Source organism: Pituophis catenifer, unplaced genomic scaffold (genome assembly GCF_029215685.1).
Source record: "Pituophis catenifer annectens isolate HBS135680 unplaced genomic scaffold, rPitCat1.0.hap2 SCAF_1, whole genome shotgun sequence".
Lineage (NCBI taxonomy): Eukaryota > Metazoa > Chordata > Lepidosauria > Squamata > Colubridae > Pituophis > Pituophis catenifer.
Window position 1 is genome coordinate 306,922,518 of NW_027256881.1, and position 25,640 is coordinate 306,948,157.

The following is a 25,640-nucleotide window of genomic DNA, read 5'->3' on the forward strand; positions in this document are numbered from 1 at the left end:
TAGGTTCACACAACATACAAAACCAAACTGCTTTGTTTGCAGCTTAGTGTAATGCATTAATCCAGCCAGAGTAATTTGTAAATCATGGACTATTGGATAGCATATTGAATCTAGCAATTATTTGGTAGATTCATTGTTATTTAAGCATGAGGATTACAATAATATTGACATTGCTAGCAAGAGGCTATCCTTCAGTTGTCACATCTTCATTCCCAAGATTGTGTCTTTATTACGTATGAATAGAAATACCTAGGAATATCCCAAGGGACTGAGTACCATTTACTACCAATGTCTTATGTTGTATTCATAACATTGATTTTGAAAAGTTATAAAATGACATTTACCTAGCCAAAACATGGCATCTTTCTTTAAATGCAGATAAGTGCAATTAATGTAATATGCAGCAGCTAAACAACAAAAAAATTAAAACTAAATAATAGGGAACTCAACAAGATATTTTTGATGGAAGTATACGAACGTTGAAAGCACACGAACAAATCATTATTTTATTCTGTTATTAAGAAATATTAACCTCAAACCTCCTCCAATGTGAATCTTAGTTATTTTGCCCTGAAGCAATTTCATATTTTTATAAAAGTTTAGCATTTTGGATCCAACCTCAGCCCTTCCAGTTGCATCACTCGGGACACTTTCAAACAAGGATATTTGTTCTGTATGAAGGATGGATTATTAGGAAAACCAATCGAGTGACAAACTACCCAACTAATACAAAGTAAGTAAAACTGATAGTTAAGATAGTTAGGCATAATGAAAAGGAAAATTTGCCCTATTTTTTTTATTTAAAACACTTGTTATTTTTAAACAGTTTTATTTAAAACACTCTTAATTTACAGTAACTGCAAGGTGACTTTATAAACAAATGTCTGTAAATTAATAATTAATTAAAAACAATTTATCATTGTCAAATATCAAATATGGATGTACACTACAGCCCCATAGTATTAATTTCCTAAAATCGTCCCTCTGCCCTTTAGATTAAGTTCCTAAACTGTTTTTAATGTTATTGTTAACAAAAGAACAAAACAAAATTAATTGAAACCACTGTGAAAGCAGATATATCATTTGTATAGATAGGTATTTGAGCACTCACAGATATGAATCCAGAAAGTCATCCTTCTGTATCATTTTCAATTAGAATAAACATTATTTTGTAGCAGTGTTGAGCCACAATCAGACATAAGTTTGCATATCTAGAATTTCTTCAAAGCAAAATGAAAATACTAGAACTAGGATTGCAAAGATCTGATCTAATGATACCAAGTCCTGTGTTTTATGATAAAAAAGCATTATTTCAGGAAAGGGCATGAAAATTTATCTTTAATATAACCAAGATCTTATTTTAGTATTTTTATTTAATGCTTCTAAATAATGCTTTCTTATAAGCTATTGGGCAACAGGTTGGACTATATGTAATAAAGGACTGTATGCACTAAATTGGGTGCAAAAAATAGATGTTTCAATCTCATAAATCAATTTGTTATTTTAGAAATTCTGCAAATTAGTTTTTGGACTATTGTAGAGAAGCTTTCATCTTCCTCTTGACAATGCCAAAATTTATGAGTTTTATTTAAAGATTAAAATGGAATGCTGATAACAACCTGAATTTGTACCCATATTGATGTATCTGCAATGCGTAAATATGAATTGTACAGAATTCTTAATAAAAGAACTAGTATATAAATGCAGCCTCTACTTGTTCTTAGGTACCATCTGTTATATTCATAAGCAATAAACAATCTGGACATTATGCTAAAAACTTTGATATAAAAATGTATGCAAAAGAATATAGATATATACAATGTATTTGAAATCTATCAGAAAAATGTATAGCGATAATAAAAATTGCTTATGAATTAATATTGAGAATTAACTTTTCAGAAATTGATATAAAGTTCCTAAACCACAATCCATTCTTGACTTTCTGTTTGGAATAAAACATCCCCTTCCAATGTATAAAAAACAGAACCAATGTAAGCTTCTGTTAAGAAAACGAAAGTAAAAAAAAATAACAATGATTAATGGACACTTTTGAAAGATTGGCAAATTTGTGAAGATGTGGAATTCTAAATAGAAACAAAAGGCTTTCCTCATGCAATTGTGAGCATCTAATGCATTTGGATGGATTTGGAAGCATCTCATTACATTTTCACTTTATAGGTAAATATCAATTCAAACAACAGAGAAGAAAATAAGCATTGCAGAAAACAAGGTTCTAAATTCAAAAAACCCACCTATCCCAAATCCAAAGTTTTATTAAATAACTTTTGTTCATTCAACATAGCATTATGTTCTATTTCCTTCCCCTTGTTCCACCACCCACCGGTCCCATTTACTCCACCATTATATATTTTGAAACATAAGGGGATTGTTTGGGGAAGGGGAGGGATACACCCCTCTTCCGTTGATATAAACCATTTGACAGCAAGAATAACTAACTGGATTTGATGTAAAATTTTCATTTAATCCTACTCATAAGAATAATGCCATAGTTTTATGGGAAAAAGACACTTTGTAAAAATGTGATGGGTCTCAAGTAATTACTCCAAAAGGAAAAGAACAAGTCTGTACAGACAGTTTTGCAGAAATCTATTTGTCCTTATTTGTTCTTATTTACATATTTGGATTAAGCATCATTCTTCATTGTAGCTTTATACATATATTCATACTTAAATTTTCACTGAAACTTACGAATATAAATGATTATCTCTTAAATATACATTTTAACTCATACAGTACTTTATGTTAAACATTCTTACACCATGAATTTACATATCAGGTTAGTGGTCAACCACTAAATATGGTCTGCAGAAAACGGAAAAATGTCCACAAACTCCTTAATGCTCATAGTTTGGAAAGAGTAACTCATAAATAAGAATTCAGAAGCATTTTGCACAAAAAAATAATGGCATTTATAGTTCTTGCAGAACTTTAAGAAAACTTTTTTCTACAACCAATTATGTTCAAGAATGGTGTGTGTATGAGAGAGAGAAAAAGAGAGAGAAACAGAGAGAGAGAGAGAGAGAGAGAGAGAGAGAGAGAGAGAGAGAGAGAGAGAGAGAGAGAATGAAGACAAAGCTAACTCCTCCTAATGTATATGTTCTATCTCAGCCAAGTATTACTCAGCCATCCAGAGATGACATTATGTGATCTTATTTTTAATATTTTATGCTCCCCAAATACACTTGATCAGTTGATTCATATTCGTTTATCATTTCTTTTGATCCAATTCCAATCACAAAAATATTCCAGAATGTTACTGTAATTGGATAATATGCAGTTCTTCCTTTAACAGAATTCTGCTCCAGATTAGATCAGAATCTGACTGAATTGGGATGTCACATGCAACAGAAAATAGTTCCTGCCTGATCATTTCAGGCCCTCTAAAGTGTGAGAGGGAATAGTTACAGTGGTATTTTACTAAATCAGATGGGTTTTGCAAACCATCTATTTCTATCACCATCGAGCTAGATTTATACATAAAGACACATTAAAATAACATGAACAGCAGATGCCTATTGAGGAAAAGGAAAGGGAAAAAAGTATGATTAGACTGACAGCAGTACATAGAAACTGGTGTTGCATAGTTGAAGAATTATGAATAAAAGGTTAAGATTGCCAATACTTTTTTATTTTTATCTGTACAATGGTTTAATTTTAGAGTTATTGAAAATTAACAACTTTTTACAAAAGGCCTCTTTGTGATCAATACAGTATAGTATGTTTAAAGTGCTTTCCTCTTCAATCCATCCAAGTCTATTGCTTTAATAGGTCTTTTAAGACTGCACCTGCACTAGCATCAGGTGCTACTGGCATTGGGGTGAAGGTGGGCAAGGCATCTGAAATGGATTTCATAAGCAGATGTCCAGATCCGCTAGTTCCAAGATTAGCTGGAGAGATGAGTGGGACTGCTGCTGATCGAGGTGCAAGGAATGGATTTATATCTGGTCTTCGACTGGTTCCTGAGCCTGTTGCATTTAATACAAAACAACGTAATACAGTTAATTATTCAATAACATACAAGACATTCTTCACAATAGTTTTGTTTTCAGTTTACAACTCCATATGCTGTTCTTTTATCCATTACACCACCAATTTAATCCTTTCTAAAGATTTAACATGCGGACATTAATAACATTATTATTTATTTAGTTTATATCTCACATTTCCATTTGAATATTAAGAATGGTATGCAAAATATAAAGAAATAAATCTACAATGATAACACATAAATTATAAATTTTACAGTAAATTAATTAAAAGCCTGGGAGAAAGAAAGAAAGAAGAAACACCTTTAAAGATTTTCCAAGCACTAAAAAAATATGATGGACAAAAACAATATGCATTTCATATACATATATTGTACAGGCAAATCATAATAAAGTAAATTTCCTTTTATTTTACAGCTATTTGAAGCATATAACTAAATGAAGTACAGAAAATAATGAATCATGAAAAAGTGAATTAACAACAAAAGTATCTTTAAAAATATAATCCTATAAAAATTTCACTATGAAAATGAATTGTAATTTTGTAATGCTGAGACCTGGTGAAAAATGTAGTTAATGTTAAATGCTTCTGGTTATTCTATCACTATGAAATCGATGAAAAATTGAATGTATAATGATGCTGATAGGTAACACGAGACTTACATTGGCCAACAATTTAATTTTGGACTTCTGTCTGAATCCTCGTTTGTCTAGACTTTTTGAAACTAATCATTTATGTTTCTGGAATCGGCATATTTTCATGTCAAAATTATTTATTACACAATGCCATTAAGAGATCCAAGACAATCAGAGGATTGTGTTGCATTCTCCCTGTCCATTTTCTGGCCCAAATGCCCTACCAATGAAACCAAGTCAGTTTCCAGTCTAAAAAGTGCAGCAACTTATTTATTGTCCCAAAGGTGCTTTTTGAAGAGGCAACTAGACTTTCCGGTTTTTCTTTGAAGACATTTCGCTTCTCATCCAAGAAGCTTATTCAGAGCTTCATATATTCGTACGTACCCAGGTTTACTACTGAGGCCTTTAGCTTTACTTTCTCTATAAAATCTGAACAAAAACTTTGTTTTCCTTAAAACAAACAGAATTCACAAACAGTCACAAATCTTTCATTCATAGAAATTGATATGAGAAATGTATTTGTGGCTGTCAATCTACTGTTATTATAAAAAGCAATCCAACAATTAAGGGATAGAGAGTATATGTCTGGTTCTATAAGGCAACAATCCAATTCCTAGAATAGAACTTGTCTTTTCAAAGATTTAGCCAGACAAGAAAACTGGGTGATCGCCAAGCAAAATAGGGCACTTTCACTATTGTACTAACAGCAACAAGAGAACAAAAGGAATATAAAACATAAATGACTGAAATACAAACTTTCAAGATAAGGTTTCAGACTGGAAATCTTTCACGTTTACTACAGTAATTTAAAGCCAACATTCACAAGTGCTAAACTTTAATAATTTAATAATTTTAATAATTTTATTTCTATACCGCCCTTCTCCCGAAGGACTCAGGGCGGTGTACAGCCTATTTAAAAACAGAATAAACATCAATTTAAAATAATTTAAAAGTATTAAATAAATTTGGCTTAATTTAAAACCCCAAAAATTTAAAACATCCAATTTAAAATTATGTTGCTAAACCAGCCTGGCGGAACAATAGGGTCTTGAGTGCGCAGCGAAATACCCGGAGGTCAGAAATCTTACGAATTTCCGGGGGCAGTTCATTCCACAGGGCTGGGGCTCCCACAGAGAAGGCCCTCCCCCTGGGTGTCGCCAGCCGACATGACTTGGCCGATGGCACCCTGAGGAGACCCTCTCTGTGGGAGCGGACTGGCCTGTGGGAGGCTATTGGTGGCAGAAGACGGTCTCGAAGGTACCCGGGTCCTATGCCATGGAGCGCTTTAAAGGTGGTGACCAACACCTTGAATCGCACCCGGAAGACCACTGGGAGCCAGTGCAGCTCGCGCAGGAGGGGTGTCAGATGGGCGCAATGGGTTGCACCCATAACCACCCGCGTGGCCGCATTCTGGACCAGTTGGAGCCTCCGAGTGCTCTTCAAGGGGAGCCCCATGTAGAGAGCATTGCAGTAGTCCAGCCGGGAGGTAACAAGGGCGTGAGTGACTGTGCGCAGGGCGTCCCGATCCAGAAAGGGCTGCAACTCTGCAGCAAGCAATGTTCTTTTTACAGGGACAAGCTTTTAATGTCACATTAAAAACCATATTCAATACCCCGTATATTATTTGGCTGCCTTTGAAATGCAGATCATAATTCATGATCCTGTAATACAAATAAAAATCAGAAAATTCATTTATAATCATTGATTTATTATGATGAGGTGATCACTGGTTCTATGAGCTGGTAACACACTAAGTGCAGGTAATAGAGCATTAAAAATTGCCATATTAGCATGTCTAAATCTACTCACCTTTCCCCTTATGCTCTGCAACCATTTAAATAAATACAGTCTTGAAAATCCAATATAATATTATAAAATTCAATGTAATATAGCATTTATGAAAATGGGAGACATTACCTGCCACATTGCTGGAAGGAGTAGTACTTCCTGTCATTCCTAAAGGCTTCATGTTATCAAGAGAAAGTTTTGGTGGGGGGAGAGTTGGGCGTGATTCTGTTTCAAGGAACTTCACAAAGAGTTCTGAGAAAGACTGAAAAGATGATCCCAATTAAAGTACTGCAAATCGTTCAGGAAAGACATGATGCGTTTCACTTATCAATTCAAGATGCGTTGATTAAGAATTTGACACCTTTATTAAAATTTTGACAACTTGGTAGCTAATTCCTAGGAATCAATCAAGTTCTTGGATCATATGAAGGCCAATGCCCAAAACAATATTCTTAATTTATCAAATTGTCTACCAGTATATTTACTTGAAAGGAAGGTAACTCGAGTTTATGATATTCGTCCTCTATTCAATACTTGATTCTGTTACCAGATTTTCAGTTAACCTATAAATGTCACCCCCTCTAAAAGTATATTATTATGGGAATAATATTTCAATTTAGTTCAGCATGATTCCAGAGCCTATGAACAGAAAATCAAAACCAGCTGAGATTCTTATTAATTACAATATCTTTGTCACTTCGTGTTTTTTTAAATAAAAATCAACAGACATGAAGAAGGAAGTTCTTGAGCAAAATCTTGAATGAATTGTATATAACAAAAAATTATCAACAATGTAAATATAAAATAAAAATATCAAAGTAAAGCTTCAACCCTTAAAGTCTGAGTAATGGCTCAAATATCAGCTTTTACGACATAAAATGTTCTACATTTTCTATAAAGGAATTACTTAACACACTTACCCTGTTGAAAATCGATTGTTGGCTTGGTCTGAGAGGTGTGTTGGGGACACTTTTGGATTCAGCAGCTCTTCCACCAAACCAACCAGTCACCCATTGTGTAACACCTTTGTGATCTTCAGTCAGTAACTACAAAGCAATTTAAATCAAAAGGAAAAGTTCAAATTGACTATTTTTCAAGTAAAGTATTAGACTTTTCTTTTTCATTACTGACAAGAAAAAACAATGCATGCTTAAAGAATGGAAATACATTGCTTTAGATTGCAAAATCTATTCTCCCATATGGAATACTTAGCTGTTGTTCTCCCATTCTTTATCAGGATCTACAGCTAGAAAGTAGAAGAACTTTTGTCTCAAAGGACTTTTTTTCTTCTCACTAATAATTAAATCAACGTGTGGCACCGGATTCATCAGGTTTAGCCCAGCATTTAAATAAGAATAATAATACATTATTGATATTTAAATAAATAAAACACAAAGAGAGATAAAAATTACCTGCTCCAGTTCATCCTTATTTATTCCTAGGATACTTCCCATTAGCTTTAGTACCTCATGACGCTTATTCTTTGGAGTATGGAAATGCCCAATAAAAAGATTTCTCATCAAGACTCTATTAAAATGAAGATAAAACAAATATAACTTAAAATGGCTTAAATCTGAGAAAAAAAGTTGGGGAAAGTATACAATATGTATTTTGCCATGATTGTGTATCTCTCCTAATGCTATTTTTAAATAACGAGGAATATAAATTATAATGTGGAGGAATCTTAAGAGGAGGGCAGGGAAGAGGAATGGAAAGGATTTCTAAATAAGAGATTAGAACGTGGATGTATCTGAAAGCAATTTTGACCCTGATAGGGAAACGAAGGATGAAGATTATGTGTTCTCCTATTCTGTGTCAAGCACAGAATGGAAGCAGTGCATATACTATTCTTGTATACTGTCGCCTATATGATGAATAGAATTCTTTATTGGCCAAGTGTGATTGGACACACAAGGAAATTGTCTTGGTGCATACGCACTTAGTGTACATAAAAGAAAAGATACATTCATCAAGAATGCACGTTATTTCAAAAGGAAATTGCTCATGTGCAATTGACTTTGTGATAGAAAAGCCTGCTTCATGTCATAAGATTATACTCTAACCCTAATTCATATTTTCTGTGCCACTGATAATATATTAGCCTGAGGAAAAATACATGAAGAAAAATGCAAGTTTATCCCACTTGCACAAAAATTAACGACTATCATGAAAAATATGAAGAACTTCCATGCACAGTTTTGCATATATTTACTTTTAACAAACCTCACATTTGCTATGAAAATTATGTAGGAACACAGCATCCTAGAAGTGATGATGTGTGCCCTGTGACTTCTCAATCATCTGAATACAGACGTCAGCACTGTGGTATTGCAGAATAACATGTAATCATGAGTACTAGTAATGACACCCAATTATTTTGCTGATTGATTTTTGTCAGTTGATCAAGTTTATGTAAAAGTAGTCATTACGGAAGAAAATAATGTATGTTCAAATAATCTGGTCCAGATTACAAAAAGTTAAACTAATATATTTAATGCTAAATAACTTTCCAAAAGAATGACCCTTAAAAGATCATGACAGGATCAGCATATGCCATTGATAAACCAGAAATCACAAAAGTTCTATTCTGAGCACCCACACAAGACTGCAGAAATAAAATACAGCTAATTTTAAAATCCTCTGTATTGATTAAAGCTGCAGTATTTTATTTCTTCTCAACTAATTAAACTATTTATAGTTAACTTTATTAAATTATTCTGTTAATAAAACATTACATTGAAGAAAAATGTCCTCTCTCTTCCTGTTTAAATTATTGTCATCCCTCCCATTAAGAGCACTTTAATTGGACATATTGAATAATGTATTTAATAGTGTATAATATTTAAAGACCATTTAAACATTAGTTCTGTTTTATTTTTACGAACTTGTGCTGGCTCTCAAATTAAAGAATTTATATTTACAAGTAAAATGTAATGTGGAAAAACAAATACTCACTTATCTACTTTTCCTTCAGTACTATTTATGAGGTTCATTAATTTATTTTGTGCATCCTCCAACATTTCTTGTTTGATTGCACCTAGAGAAATAAGTTACATTTATTGTATTAAGACATAATGAAAAAGAGATGCATTAGTTGAGTCTCCAGCAAGAAAAAGATCTTTAAAAATGAGGTATGCGCTAATAGGAATAAGTAAAAGCTATCATATACAAGCACATTTTACAATTTCTATTAATTGTTTTTATTATCTTAGATTTATTTTTGTGCTGTTTTTCACTGTTTAGAAACTGTCAGATTCTATCAAACAGCAGGATATACATTCAAGGTGTGAGATTGTGAAAACCATTCAGCTTTGGTTAAATTAACTAAAATTGAGAAAATTAAGTTCCCTCCATAAAAAAAATGTGATTCTGATTAAATACATTAGTGATGTTGAAATTGTCTTCTTTTCCATTCCATGTGCACTTCCAATCTCTTCCAGATGTTAACCAATGTCACAACTAGATATAACCCATTCCCTATCTAGTAGAGAATTGTCATTTGAGAAGATAGATTCAAAACACTGGCAAAGGTTGGCAGCATTAAATAAAACTGCATGAAACAAGAGCGAGGCTTTTTAACAATCTCATAAATTATAGAATAAAAAGTTCACAGATCTAACAAAGTCGTTAAAAAAAAATTGTAAAACCCATAACTATAAAGCTGATGTGGTCAAGGGTGACATACTGTATTTCATAAACAATATATTAAAATAGTGGCAAGAATGTGTCATTGGAAGACCAGGTTAAGGACAGGCTGCCATGGGGGAAAATCTATCCATGCCATTGCTAAAAGTCAAGTGACACATGATCAAAGAGATGAAGGGGATGTAGAGTCCCAACTGAGCTCCAAACAAGTCTAGTTGACAATACCGCTAGTGCAGCAGTATAAATAATGGATCTCTAGAGTAGTAATCACCCTGCCAACAAAAGTGCATATAATCAAGGCTATGTTTTCCCAGTTGCAATGTATGGCTGTGAAAGTTGGACTATAAGGAAGACTGAGAGCCAAAGAATTGAGGCCTTTGAACTATGGTGCTGGAGAAGACTTCTGCGAGTCCCTTGGATTGCAAGGCGATCAAACTGGTCAGTCCTAGAGGAGATCAATCCTGATTGCTCTTTAGAAGGCCAGATCCTGAAGATGAAACTCAAATACTTTGGCCACCTAATGAGAAAGAAGGACTCACTGGAGAAGAGCTGGGAACGATTGAGGGAAAAAGAAGAAGGGGACAACAGAGAATGAGATGGCTGGATAGTTTAAATGGACTCTGGGGATGGTAGAGGACAGGAAGCCCTGGAGGAACGTTGTCCATGGGGTCGCGATGGATTGGACACGACTTTGCGACTAACAACAACAAAGAGTAGTAAAATATTTAGATTTGTAGTTGACTCCTGTAAATTTTGGACAATACAATTCTATATATGCCATGTGCTTACCAGGTGAATTAATCTAATCAATAAGTATCTGCCTCCCTCAATTTATTCTATCACATGATGAAATTTAGAAATTGATACTTTATCAATGATGATAAACTAGACAGGACTAAATTTCAAAACTTCTGTTGACCCAGACACTTAAAATATTGTCTTTCAATTTGTTAACCATTTATGGAAATTCAAAAATCTAAATCTAGTATGTCTTTTGTTTTTCCACAATTGTAATATCTGGTGCCAAAAAAATCAATTTAAAAATCCTTCAGCAGTTCAGGCCAAGAAAACCTTGTCTAGGAATGTATCTGGCCACTATTCAACACGACATTATATGTTTTCTTGTGCAAATAATAGTCTTTGAATACAGTTTCCATTACTTGGGAAAAGAAAAAGAGTAGACTAGTTAAAGGTAAAATTTGATATATATTAACCTCCAATCATTGTCATGACCTTTAACTTGGCGAAACGGTGTGTCATAGGGTAACAATTTCTGAACCAAGTTACCTTAAAAGGGTTACAGAATATGTCCAAAATCCGGGACCCACAATTCCCAAAGGAATGAAATTTGGGAAAGTTGTGGCTGCTTCAGTGCTATTGGCTGTTGCTACGGTCATGAGATCTTCATTTTCAATGAATGATGGTACATATACCTGCCCTGGGATAATGTTGCAGGATCCAATATGAATTGGTCAGTGGGACCAAATATTTATTCTTCTAAACTCTGGGCTTGTGCTTGAGCTGATCATCAGGGAAATTCTCTCTCTCCAGAATATGTGCAAAGAGAACTGCCCTGTGCACATATTCTGGAGAGATAGAAGTTCCCTGATGATGGGCTCCAGCATGAGCCCGAAAGCTTGGAAGAATAAATATTTGGTCCTGGTGACCAACTGAGATTGGATCCTTCATTTCAATGTTCCTTGACAGTTTCCCAGCCAATCACCCAATCCCTTGCTCCCTCACTGCACAGTTTCTCGTGCAGTGGCTGTTGATCTCATGTGGCCATCCAGGAGCAGACACTTACCTGCCTGCTGGCAACTGTTTGTGTTAGGCTTAGGGAAGGGAAGGGAGATTTCTGATCATCCCTTCCAGATTCTCACAAAGAAACTCAATGGAGAAGTTGGCAGAAACCAGCAGTTTCTGCTCCCACTGTTTTTTGCCTGTTGTTGCTGACTATATCTCTGTTTAGGTAAGATAATATCTCTGAAACAATGCCCACTAGGGCATGGGTTCTCTAGTATATTTGAATAGCTGTGAAACTATCAACAAACAGGCTAGATGGAGTATTGTTCTTCCTTTGTCTATTACACAGTAATTTACTAAAGTATTTTTGCAAATTTCCTCCTCCTATACAATGCAAAGTTGTGGCATATCTCTGTGGGATAAGCTTGTCCTGTGCCCTGAATATTTGTGTATTCAAAAGGAGCTCTTGCCCTTTTCCTTAGACTTAAGGCCAATGACTTCCTTACAGAATAGAATAGCTCAACTGCATCGAGAACTGCCAGCCTCTGAGTTCAGGCACACGTTCTGCTTGCTGCTGCACGAAGTTGCTTCACTGACCATTTGCAGAAGACATAACATCATAATGTTACCTCCATTTCAATGTAATACTACTGTTGAGACAGGTCAAAGGTGCTTTAAACGTTCCTTCTTATTCCAACAAAAGGCAATATAAGATGTATGAAAGGGGAGCCTCATCACATCCATGTCAGTGAGCTGTTCATCTCCAACTGGCTTGGTAGGTCTGCTACAGAACTTTTCCTCCTGTCCAGCTGCTGGGCCATATATCTGTTCTGTGATATCGCTTTGAGAAGGAAATCCCAGCCACTTTATTTGCTTATTATATTGACATACTGATCTACAAATCTCAGAATAAGATTTGATACAGCAAAGAATATCCCATAACTTAAAATATATTGTGCGTGCCAATTACAAGAGGGCAATTCAAAGGTAAAACAATGGGTATGAAACACAGTGAAGCTTGGCTGCAGGATGTACTATGTGCTTTACGTGCTAATATCCCATTAAAGTACAAACTGAAAACACACAGCTGGAATTTAGGGCAATGTTTATGCAATTAAGCAATAAACATCACAGTTTCTCGGGCAGTGGCTGCTGATCTCATGTGGCCAAATCCCAAATTGCTCCACATCCCCAACTGCTTTACAGACCACAAACACTATTCTCACATCTAATGATCAAAGCAGCTGTGCATTATATGAGGGTAAGGTGAAATAGTATCTTGCTCGATATAATCCAGACATGGTTTTTACGCTTTGAACTGATTCTGATTACTATATAGCCCTCTGATTTTATTTACTTTTCTTAGTAGAGGTAATTGCCTTCTTTAAAGGACAATAAACAAACAAAACAGTTAATGTTTTTGAGAGCAAGTAATGATGAAAATACAGTCTTTTTATATTTCTCCTGAAAATATTCTCATTTTGGATTGACAGAATCGTCATTCAGGAAATGAGCATAATAATAAATGATTGCCATGAGAGGAGAGCTTTTAAGACATATTTATTTTATAAAAAATATTGCTATAAAGAGAATTTCGGTTACACTTTATTAAAATAGAAGTCCATATGAGTACATTTAAATTGTACTGTTAAGAAACAATCTCCATTTGACTTATGCAAAATAAGTTAGTCTGCACTGCTATTCTTACATATATATTTGCAATACTAAGATAAGCAGAATTGGCTTCATTATTAAAAAAAAAATGTTTCTCTTGGCAAATCTTTCTACCGTCTGGCCAAGATGTAAATAAAATATATTATGACAGCATTTATCAACACTTCAGTATATTTAGTCCAAAAATAAGAAGGCAAAGTTAAAGGCAAACGTGCAAGTGGATTCACTATATTTGTACAGCCGAGGGTCTGCTTGAAATGGTTGTATTTTAGTCTAGAACCGTGATGGCGAACCTATGTCACACGTGCCAGAGGTGGCACGCAGAACCCTCTCTGTGGGCACATGCACTGTCACCAGCTGCTCTTCCAGGTTCTGGTCTGTGCATGCACCCCGGCCAGCTGGTCCAGCATGCATGCACGCAGTGGCCAGCTGCTCTTCTGGGTTCCGGCGCACACATGCGCACCAGCCAGCTGGTCTTCGCTAATGTCTCATTCAATTAATAGGCCCCTTTCATTTACTTAACACTGGCAATAATGTGGAGGGCATCTTAGGGCATTGTGTGCACAAGAAGATGTGCCTGAATATAATTTAGACTTCAGTATTAATCAGCTTTCTAACTGACTAATGCTACAAGCTCTGAAATAACAGGCCTTAGCACGGTGGCCAGATGCTCTTCCCGGTTTCAGCGTGCACATGTGCGGCAGAACCCAGAAGAGAGCAGCTGTCCAGCGCGCATGCGCATGATGGAACCTAGTGGACATGCATGCAGCGGCCAGCTGCTCTCTTCTGGGTTCCGGCGCTGGCACTCCAGTTTTGGCACTCAGTACCGCAAAGTTTAGCCATGACTGGTCTAGAAGTATAGGTTTCTTCTTGTGGAAAGGAGATATTGATACATATTTCATTGTATCAATATAATACTTGTAATTGTTACTACATTTTAGCAACTGTGGACCACATTTGGCCCTACTCTCAGCTTCAAATCCAGTCGTTTAATGATGACAGATTCTGGAAAATAGAATTCAGAAACACATGGAAGGCAACATGCTGCCTACCCAACTCTAAATTAATGAAAGCACTTCATGTAGCAGGAGTCAATATTAATAGGGTCTTTTCAACTTCTGAAAAAGGTATGTATACCCTTTATGTATGTAGAATATATTTCCTGACAAGAGGAATCTAATGGGAGCAGGGATTATACAGCACTGTGGCACAAGTTTAATGAATCTCAACAAACCAAATGAACATATACCTGCAGCAATGTTCTTGGCTCTCATCTACCCAATGAAGAAATTAAATATTTGTATTTGGAGTAGATTAAAAAAAAAGTTGAAAACAGAGGCTTTACTTTTTGATGAAAGATTATTTATGAGAAATTGTTGGAATTTGATCAAATTATATTCCTCACAAAGCAAGTTTCCCATTCCCATTTTCTTACAAGGCAAAATGTCTTAATTTTAATGATCAATAGAATTTCTATGCAGTACAGAATTAAGAAAACTATTTTACCTTACTTGTTGTTTTGGAAGTTTTCTAATAAAAATTAACAACGTCCACAAAATATGTGTAATTTTCTAACGGTGTTCAGGGAAAAGTTAGCAATCAAAAAGAGTCTTTTAATTTTCTGTTAATGTATTCATCAAAATATATGGAAATAATTCAGTTGTACTTCCTCAAGATACATAAAGATCTTGACAGATTTGAACACTGGACCCTATCTAACAAAATGAAATTCAATGGTGAGAAAAGTAAGATTCTACATTTAGACAAGAAAAACCAAATACACAGAATAGGTGGTACTTGGCTCAATAATAATAACTGCAAGAGGAATCTTGGGAGTCCTAGAGAACAATCACTTAAATATGAGCCAGCAGTGTGCTGCACCTGTCAAAAAGGCCAACACAGCCTTAGGCTATATTAACAGAGGGATAGAATCAAGATCTTGAGAAGTGTTAATACCACTTTATAATGCCCTGGTAAGACTACACGTGGAATATTGTATCCAGTTTTGGTCGCCATGATATAAAAAAGATGTTGAGACTCTAGAACAAAGATGATTTGGGGACTGGAGCCTAAACCAATGAAGAATGGTTGCAGGAATTGGGTATGTCTAGTTAAATGAAAAGAAGGACTGGGTGACATAATAGCAGTATTCCAATATCTAAGGGGCTGCCACAGATGAGAGGGGGTCAACCTATTCTCCACAGTACTTGAAAGTAGAACAAGAAACAATGGAGGGAAAACTAATCAAGGAGAGAACTAAGGAGAATTTTCCTAACAGTGAGAACAATTAACCAGTGGAACAACTTGTCTTTAGAAGTTGTGGATGCTCCAACACTGGAGGTTTTTAAGAAGAGATTGGACAATCATTTGTCTGAAATGTTATAGGGTTTCCTGCTTCAGCAGGGGTTTCTATTAGAAGACCTCCAAAGTCCCTTCCAATTCTGTTGTTCTGTTAAGTTAAACTGTTAAAGTATGTCTTATTCTGATTCTAGAATTGCCTCACTGGAGTAAGAACAACATGGGGCATACTGTGGTCGTGATCAGTGAATCCACTACAATACCAATGAAGGAAGAAATAATTGTACAAACACAAAGGAGCTACTTGCTTACTTTTTCTTTTTCTTTTTACATTAATTGTAGAAATGACTTTTAAAGAGGAAGATTGAGTCACAGCTTTACACTGACATTTAATCTTAGTAAAATAGAAGATAATTTACATACTAGTGTTTTGCTTGCAAAATTTTTTAAATAATCTTGTTACCTTGTCTTTTAAATTCTTCAATTTGTTCTTCTTTCAGATCTAGTTGCTCTGTTAATCTTGATGCAGAACCTAGAGCTTCATTTGCTTCATCCAACCTTTCCTGTATGATGAGATGAATTGTTAAAGTAAGTTTACCACTGTTATCAGAGCAAACAAAAATATCTTTTATTTCCCTTGTGTGGATCACACATAAACACATATATTAATTTTATTAAAGTAAAACTTTTTATAGACAGTGAGTGCAAGAGAGCAGTGAGACATTTCTATCCTTCTCACAAATTCTTTCAGACACTTTTTACTCTTATCTTTCTAAATCTGTCATCTAGCATCTTGCTTCCTACAGTGATGCTTAAAAGTTTATGGGCCCTTTTGAATTGTCAATATTTCTGTATAAATACATAGATTAAAATAGAACTTTTTGGTTTGAATGAAAACTATTATGTTAACAAAAGGCAACACCACTTTCCAACATAATAAAGTTATTATGCTCATCTGTGAAGCATATTATATTTTGGGCCTAATTTCTGCCTCTGGACCAGGAAGCTTGCCACTATTAATGAAACTATGAATTCTGAATTGAACCAGCAAATTCTACAGGAAAATGTCAGAGTATTTGTCTGTGAACTGAAGCTCAAGAGAAAGTAGCTCATGCAGCAAGGGAACAACTCAAAACACGCAAACTGTATGATTCAAGAATGGCTAAAGCAGAAAAAAGTTAATATTTTGGAATGGCCACGTTAAAGCCCTAACCTTAATCCTATAGAAACGTTAGGGAAGGGCTCAAAGCAGACAGTTTATGCAAGGAAGCCCACCAACATCCCTGAGTTAAATTGCTCTGTAAGGAGAAATGGGCTCAAATTCCTTCAAACTGCTGTGCTGGACTGATCAACAGCTATTGGAAACATTTAGTTGCAGTTATTGCTGCCCAAGGGGGCCACAACAGTTACTGAAAGCAAAATCATACTTTTGCCACACACAAATATGTACATTTAGCTCATTTTCTTTCATAAATAAATGAACATGTATAATGCTTTTGGTTTATTTGTTTAATTGGGCTGACTTTATAAAGTGTTAAGACTTGTGTAGAGAACAGATCATGTTTTAGGTTGTATTTGTGCAGAAATATTGAAAATTCAAAAGGGCTCACTCATTTTAAGCACCACTGTACAACAACTGTTACTACTCCTTAAATTTTTTCTGGTTCTTTTTCTTTGCTGAGTCAGTTTGAATAAATAAGCTGGGCTAGAGAATCATCTCAACTTACTTGTAACAAAACCATTTTGTCTTGTAGCTGCTCTGCCTTCTTCTTCCATTCTGCAGTCTGCTTTTGGGCTTTTTGTAGCTCAGCTGAATACATGGCTTTCTCTTCTAAAGTTAAAATATGCTTATTTAGCTTTTTAAAACATTCATTATTAAAATCAGATATTGAGAGAACAGCTTGTTCAACAGATTTAGTGTCACCAGAATGGTATACAAGGCTTACCGTGAAGGCCCTTTTTTCCAGAATGAAGCCAGGGAAATCTGAAATAGGACATACCATAGCTGTCCTGGTGTGTGTGTGTGTGTGTGTGTGTGTGTGTGTGTGTGTGTGAGGGTGTGTGAGTGAGTGAGTGAGAGAGAGGGGGGGAAGGGACAGGGAAAGAGAAGGAAGGAAGGAAGGAAGGAAGGAAGGAAGGAAGGAAGGAAGGAAGGAAGGAAGGAAAAGAAAGAAAGAAAGAAAGGACTCTGAGGAGGAGGCTGGCTTTCTGCTGGAGTATTTTCTGAAGTACATTCCTAGCAAAAGATATTTTGGCCAAGAGTTAATCTTACATAGCTATATAAGGAATGGCACAAATACCAGATACCAATCCTACAAATGTTTCCAGGGAGAGTCAATAATGTCAAGGGGAGCCAAGCTGGCTGTGCCATCTTGTCAGCCAGAGATATGATTAAATCAAACAGATAATCCTAGCATCCTTACATTTTTTCACCATCAGCATGTATGAACTTTTTAGCCTTCCTAAACCAAGGAAGAATTTTGTAGCCAGCATGTCCAAGAGGGACCCTGTGGGAAAATAAGGTTGGTGTTTCAGGCCTAAGTTCTCACAGACTTCTCTGAGTGGAATGAGGTGTGTGGGTGGGGGTTAGGTGTTCTTGCCCCTATCAAGTGACATTTTCTTTCCTACAATCTTCACCCTCTACAGCAGGAGTCATGAGAAAGGTCCTAAAAGGTAAAGGACACACAGGAGGGAGTGGTATGATTTTTTTCCTTACTTCCTCTTTGCTTATTCCTCTGGCTACAGGGCCCAAGACTGGACATCCTGCTTTTCCAGTTTCTGTCAAGAGTGTGTGGATACAGGGCTGGACCTGCTCTGATATTAGGAACCTATTGTCTTCACTTCTTTACCTTCTCTTCTTTGGAGAAGAGAAAGTCATTGATGCTTCACAAGGGACTACAGGTAGTCCTCGACTTACAACTGGTAGCTTAGTGACCATTCAAGGTTATGATGGACCTCCCATGGCTATTTACAATCCAGATTTGAAGTTCCTCTAGCTGCCACACCCCCTGAGGTCATGTGATCGCATTTTGGGCAACTAGTCCTCATTTACAGGAAAACCTGGCCACATTTTTGCCAGCATTTACTTCCTTTTTCTGGCAAAAAAGCCTGTGACAGACAATGGATTCACTTAACAACCACTTAACCACTTAACAACCACAGTGGTTCATTTAATGCCTGCTGCAAAGAAGATAGCAAAACTGGTCATGTTCACATGATGCCTTGCTTAACAACTGGCATGACTTAAGACCATAATTCTGGTTTCAATTATGATAATAAGTCGTAGATTAATTGTATTGCCAGTTTGATGGCAAAGAGCCAGAAAGTTGTGGTGAAAAATTGGTGCCTTTGGCTTACATTTCCTCTGGTGCCAAAGCCATGAAACATTCCAGTACTGGTAAGAGGTACACATTTTTTTATTTATTTGACTATATGGTTCCCAAATCAGAAAGAGTCAAAGTAATTTGTAACATTTGATTTGGGAGCTTTGGTTTGATTGTATAGTTCTGAGGGAATCAGAGATAAGGGAATATGATGCTGCAAAACTTTAAGGAATTCCTGGACAGTGTATTTCTGCCTTTACTTTGTTAGTCATTGACCTGAAGTTACTCAAAAGGAAGCCCAGAATAAAGGAAATGGAAAAAACAAACAAAACAAAACAAGCAAAATCTGTAACGAAGGTGAACTGTCCAGATGGAGGTTTTGTAGAGTTCACAATGTGTCTAATCGCCCCTCACCCCCAAAAGAAAAAGGAAGGGTTGGAACTAGAGAAGATAGGTATCTCCTGCTACAGGAAGGAAGCTTCTCTAGTCCTACCCCCAGAGTGAATGGGGCGGAAACTTCCATTTTAAAATGCCCTTCAGAAAAAAATAGCAATAAAATAGTATTACATTTTTAGATTACAAGGAAAGACAATCATGGCTATGTATAGTTCAACTTACCCCGTTGAAATTGCTCTAGCACCATCTGCAGGTTTGTGAGGGATATGGCATACTGTTTAACTTGGTCTTGTGAAAGTGTTAGCTGAAGCATAGTCTCATCTCTTTGTGCGGTAACAAGGTTCAATTGTTCTTGCAGAGATTCCACCTGCATGCTTGCCTGATGGCTTCAAATAAAACATAAATACTTAAATACTAATTTTTATTTCCGATTTCTATTAACTTTTATTACACACATGGATTGTTAAAACTTTTGGGGAGGGGCCATTATACTCTGCCCAGAGTCGATTATGACTGGGCCAAGTAATATTTCTTGTATTCGTTACCGATACAAGAAACAGCAGTTACTGAGGAGACAAACTATTACCTGACATTTTCCGCTACAGTTGATGAAGACTGAAGCTTTTCCTCCAAATCACGGACTTTCTTTTTTAGCTTTGATTCCCGATCCTCAGCGGCTAAAGCTTCACGTGTGGAGGTATCTTCCCTTTCCAAAAGATGATTGCGTAACCTGTCTAGCTCTTGATTTAGTCGCTGCTCCTTCTCACGTAAATACTGCACCTGTATGTGGATTGAAGAAATATTCTTTCGGTTCCTTATGTTACTACCATCTATTCATCACTCACTACTTTCTTACATCCCTTATTTACCTCATTCTGTAGCGCGCTAGTCTCCATTTGTTTCTGTTTGAGGGCCAACATGACTTGGTCTCGCTCTTGCTGAAAGGCAACAGCTTTTTCATGCATTGACTTGGCTTCATTTAACAGCTGGTTTAATTCTCCTGTCTTTCCCTTTAACAAATAAAAATAACAAGCGGATTAAAGCTCTGGGATATCACGTCAAGACAAGCAGACTTTGTTTGTTTGAACATGCAGAAGATATAGTTCCAAAAAATGTGGCCACCCACCAATTTTATTTTCTGCTGTTGCCTATGAGGCTTATGTGGATTCCCAAAACATTCTTTTAAGTAAAATTGATTTGAGAGGCTGATGTTTTGCATTATGCCAGCTTCCAGTACATGTTAATTAATTAAAAGACCTTAAGAATATAAGCGTAGCCCTGTGAGGAGTTGTTGATCGTGATGATATTAAATAATATAGAGATAGTCCTCAACTTACAAGAGTTCATTTAGTGACTGTTCAAAGTTACAAAGGCACTGAAAACAGTGACTAATGACCATTTTTCACACTTATGACCGTTGCAGCATCCCCATGGTCATGTGATTTACATTTGGAGGCTTGATAGCTAGTTCATATTATTCATATGATGGTTGCAGTGCATGTGATCACTTTTTGCAACCTTCTGACAAGCAAAGACAATGGGGAAGCCAGATTCACTTAGCAACCATGTTACTAATTTAACAACTTCAGTGATTCACTTAACAAAATGCAGCAAGGAAAGTCGTAAAGTGGGGCAAAACTCACTTAACGAATTTCTCACTTAACAACATAAACGTTGGGCTCAATTGTGGTCATAAGTTGAGGACTACCTGTATTAAATTTATATGTTGCCTGACCATCAGATTCAATTAAGGCCCATCTAAATTTGCTATTTTGTTTCTATGGCCAGCCAGAAAATAATTGAAGTCAGGTGGCCATTCCGCTAGAGTTTATAGGCCTCATTTTCCTTACTTATGCTCTAATGGGGGAGAAAAAGCTGATTTCACTGTTCCAATTCAGCATAGGAAATGGGAATCGTACATCAGAGTTTAAATAACACGACATAATGGCAGTCACATTGCCTCTCCTATGATTTTGATGCAGAAGAATTCAAACTCATCGCATACCTGTTCTCTTTCTTTCAACATCTTTTCAAACGTAAGCGCTTTCTCCTTCATGGAATTATGTTCAAATTCCTTCTCCCTTAACATTATTGAAAACTGCATGTTAGTCTCTTGTAGTGCTCGGAATTCTGTTTCTTTTTCCTGGCTTTTTGCTGCTATTCTGTCATTTTCTTCCTTCAATTTACAAACATCCATTTCTAAGATCAGTGTTCTCTCTTTCAGGTTAGTGACGCTTTGCTTAAGCAACTCGTTTTCACTCTCTTTATTACTAAGATTTTCTCTTAGAGAAAGCAACTGGTCACCTTTTGATTTTATCAGCAGATCTTTTTCTTTGAGGGACATCTGTAAAATGTCAGATTTCTCCTTTAATTGCTTTAATTCCAAGCCAAATTCCTGTTGACACTTTCTTTCGACCTCTGACGATACAGCCATAGAATCAGACAGTCTCTGATTATTTTCTTGTAAAGTCTGGATTAGCAAATCCTTTTCCTGCAATGTTTTCTTCATGAATTCTAGTCCCTCATTTACTGATTTACACTCACTGTCAAACATCTGAGAAGAAGTATTACTGGGAACTTCTAATGGTTTTCCCTCAACAGAAGTTACCAATGATGGTGGTGTTACCATGTCAAGCTTTCCAAGAATTATATCCCGGGTATTATTAAGGTTTCCTATGCTCTGCTGAACTTGGGCTAATTCTTGAGTAAAGGTTTTTAACTTTTTCTCGTTTTGTTCATAGCCCTGTATTAAGCCACTGTACTCTACCTGCAGCTGGGAATTGTTTTCACTATCAACCGAAATTTGTATCTGAAGTTTTTGTAGTTCTTCTTGGAGATGGCCAGACTCATGTTGCATATTTTGAACAGTAGTCATTACTTGTTTCTTCCATTCTTCCATTTTCTTTACTTGCTGTTTCAGCGTGTCACGTTCCTGTAAAAGTTCCTCAAACTGATTACTATTAACTCCTTGTAACTCACTGCCTGAGTTTATATTGGAAGACTGGAGGACAGTTAATAAAGTTTGGCATTTCTGACTTAAAGCATCAATCTCAATATCTTTCTCTCGGATGATACGGGATAAGTTCTTTATAGTTTCTCGAGACATATCATGACTGCTATTTTCAAATTCGCTGGAGAGTTTTTGGTTTTCTTCTTGTAATTTTTTCATGGTTGATTCCTTAGCTGCAACAATATCCACTAATTTGTGATAGTCTGTTTTTAACTGACTGTTTTCTCTAGTTTTTTCACTAAGAACTGCTAACACTTGTTCCCTTTCCATGGCATAGGTCTGTAATTGCTGTTGAAGGAAAAGAACATCTTGCTTGTAAGATGGGGAGGAAACGGTTGCATGCAGTGCTTGTATTTCTAAGTTTTTTTCTTGAATGATCTGTGTAAGTTTGCCAACTTCATCTTTAGATAACTGGTCAATCTGTCTACTTAGCGAAACATTCTTTTCATTCAGAAGCTTGATTTCTCTTTCTCTCTCCTTAATGCCTTTTATCAGCCTTTCAATTTCAACTTTAGACAGGTCATGCTTCTCATTCCCATTTTCACCATTGAGTGTCTGAACTTTAGATTCCTGAAAAAGATCAGGAGGGTCTTGCTGAATTACCTTCCTCTGATTGTTTAATTGTGTCTTCATTTGTTCTACTGTTCTCTGTAGGCTTTTGATTTCTTCATCCTTCTCCATGCATACCTGCTTATGTACTATGTTCATTTGTTCATGCTGAAATTTGGATTCCTCGGTTTCCTTTTTGTATTCTTGTAGGGATAGCTGTAGTTGAGCCATTTTCAAGTTCTGATCCTCAAATGTCTTTTTGTTTAATTTCACCTGTTCTTCCAGACTATTTTTAAGTATAGTTACTTGTGTTATTTCTGCTTCAAGTTCTGTGATGATATCCAAGGTTTTGGGCTCAGCCAAAGGAGGGGACCTACTTTGTTGTTCTTTTAATCGCTCATTCTCTTCTTTCAAATGACTGGTCTCTTCTTTCATAGCTGAAAGACTTTTCTCCCTTTCCTCTAAATTCTGCTTCAGTGCCTCAATTCTTTTCATATTCTCAATATAATCTTCATGTTGCTGCTCTAACTCAAAAACTCTGATTTTAAAATTTTCAACAAATACTTCTTTCTCTTTTATGAGCTCTGTCAGTTGTTTTTGCCCAGCTAAGCTAGTGGTTAACAGCTCTTTAGTTTCTTCATGATCCATTTCCATCTGTTCAATGTTCCTTTTGAGATTTGCTATCTCAAAGTCTTTGCCTTGAGAAAGTTTTACTAATCGTTCATGTTCATATTGTAATGCAGTGGTATCCATGTTACGTGCATTTGATAAGTCCCCAATGGTCTGTTCATATTTATGAGCCTGCTCCAACAATCGTTTTTCAGACTGGTTTAATTCTCTTTCTAACTGTCCCTTCTCAAGTTTCAAAGCTTCCAGCATAGTATCTTTTTCAAAACCAATTTTACTCTTCTCACTATTAGCTATTTGCAGCTGCTGTTTAAGTTCCTCACATGCTAAATGAAGTCTTCCCTTTTCTGTTTGAAGATTCATGATTGATTTCTCTAAATCTGTATTTATTAGTTTATTTTTAGAAATTTGTTGCTTCAGGTCTGATATTTCTTCTTCTCTTTCAGTGACTGAATGATCTTGATAACTATCAGATTTCTGATGTATCTTGGTTAGTTCATTTTTGAGAAGAGAACATTCTTCTTCTCTTTCAGTTAGATTTTTCTTTAATTCTATAACTTCCTGTTCATTTTTGGAGCTATAATGTTGGGATGTTTTAAGCTGTTCTTTTAACTCTTTTATTTTATTTTCCTGGTGTTGGTTAGTCATGTGCAAATCATTAAGGGCAAGTGAGCATTGATTCAATGTTTCTTTCTGATTTTCCACCTCTTTGCTCATTTCCATTTTCTCTGCCTCCAACATAGATATTGTTTTTTCCCCAGATTTTACATCCAGTTTTAGTTGGCTGATAACTTCAGCAGCTTCTGCATTTTGTTTGGCTAGTTGTTCCTTCAACATAATCATATGCTAAAATAAAAAAAAATTTTTTTTTATTTATGACATACAAGTAAAGCTTTAAATCAAAATACTCTTATTTCACAATGTTTTCAAAGCATTGTATTTATGTTACTGTAAAGTACCAATATCAATACTCAAAGAAATATAATGTTTAATAAAATAAACTCTCTAGCAACACTGCATTTTACCATTTTTTTAAACCAGGAAAAATTGCCTCCTCACTAGCAGAAGACTGACCTTCAGGATTTCATTAATTCCCAATTCATGATACTGACATTTTGCTGGGTATCCATCTTGTTTGATCAGAGCAAGGGGAGGAAGCATTATTTCAAGAAAATCTGTTAGGGGTTATATGGTGGAGGAGACAAAGTCACAGCCAAAAATCGCTGGAGTTATCTTTTTGCTTTTCCACTTTCAAATGTATCTTTTCACCTTTTCCTTTTTTCTCTTTCCAGGGAAAAAGTAGATTATACCAGTTAAGAGATCTGAATTAGAGAGGGCTTTTGAAATATTTTTTTTAAAAAAAGTAGTTGACTGAGAAAGCCTAGAAACTCTTATAGTTTTGTTGCACAGATATTTAAACACAAAAGCACATCTTTTGTAAATTACACAATATTCCTGCCCCTCCCTTATATTTTTCACCTGGGTAGCTTCTTGGTTCTGCTTGTCCAGTTCTTCCAATTCCGCTATTAGAGTTTCTTTTTCAGCACTGCTTTCATTCAATTCATGCATGTGTTGTAGCTGATTTTCCAAGTTCTGTCCTTTCATAGTATTACCAGGTTGTAAACTTCCCATTTCTTTGTTAACTTCTCCCTTAATTTAGACACAAAAAAGATTTTAAATTTAATAGAATAAAATCAATTTGAACATAATTGTTTAGACTTAATTTTTTTCTGAAATAAAAAGAAAAGGGGTGATTACATTTTTAATTTTAGAAAGTTGCAAATGGACTCGGGTACAGATAAATTTGAAATAAGCTTTTGGAATTAATTATAAGAATCCTTTCTGCTGGAAAAACATGGTAGCAAGTGACTTTGAAGGTTAGACACTAGAGGGAAGTACAAGGAACAAAATATTATAATTAAAGGAGAAGAACATTCGATATAC

General features: G+C 35.7%; 1 protein-coding gene across 1 annotated transcript in view; it reads right to left on the reverse strand.

The window, feature by feature from the left end:
* Positions 1-2,461: 2,461 nt before the first annotated feature.
* TRIP11 (thyroid hormone receptor interactor 11) overlaps positions 2,462-25,640 on the reverse strand; it is a 40,369-nt gene continuing 17,190 nt past the window's right edge. Inside the window, exons 9-20 of the mRNA XM_070941361.1 lie at positions 25,176-25,346; positions 21,516-24,542; positions 20,380-20,520; positions 20,097-20,290; positions 19,733-19,896; positions 17,519-17,622; positions 16,255-16,354; positions 9,387-9,468; positions 7,844-7,958; positions 7,352-7,477; positions 6,561-6,693; positions 2,462-3,986 (exon numbers count right to left, since the gene is read on the reverse strand). Of these exons, the coding sequence (XP_070797462.1) occupies positions 3,775-3,986; positions 6,561-6,693; positions 7,352-7,477; positions 7,844-7,958; positions 9,387-9,468; positions 16,255-16,354; positions 17,519-17,622; positions 19,733-19,896; positions 20,097-20,290; positions 20,380-20,520; positions 21,516-24,542; positions 25,176-25,346 (4,569 nt within the window). The 3' untranslated portion in view covers positions 2,462-3,774. The remainder of the gene's footprint in view (positions 3,987-6,560; positions 6,694-7,351; positions 7,478-7,843; positions 7,959-9,386; positions 9,469-16,254; positions 16,355-17,518; positions 17,623-19,732; positions 19,897-20,096; positions 20,291-20,379; positions 20,521-21,515; positions 24,543-25,175; positions 25,347-25,640) is intronic.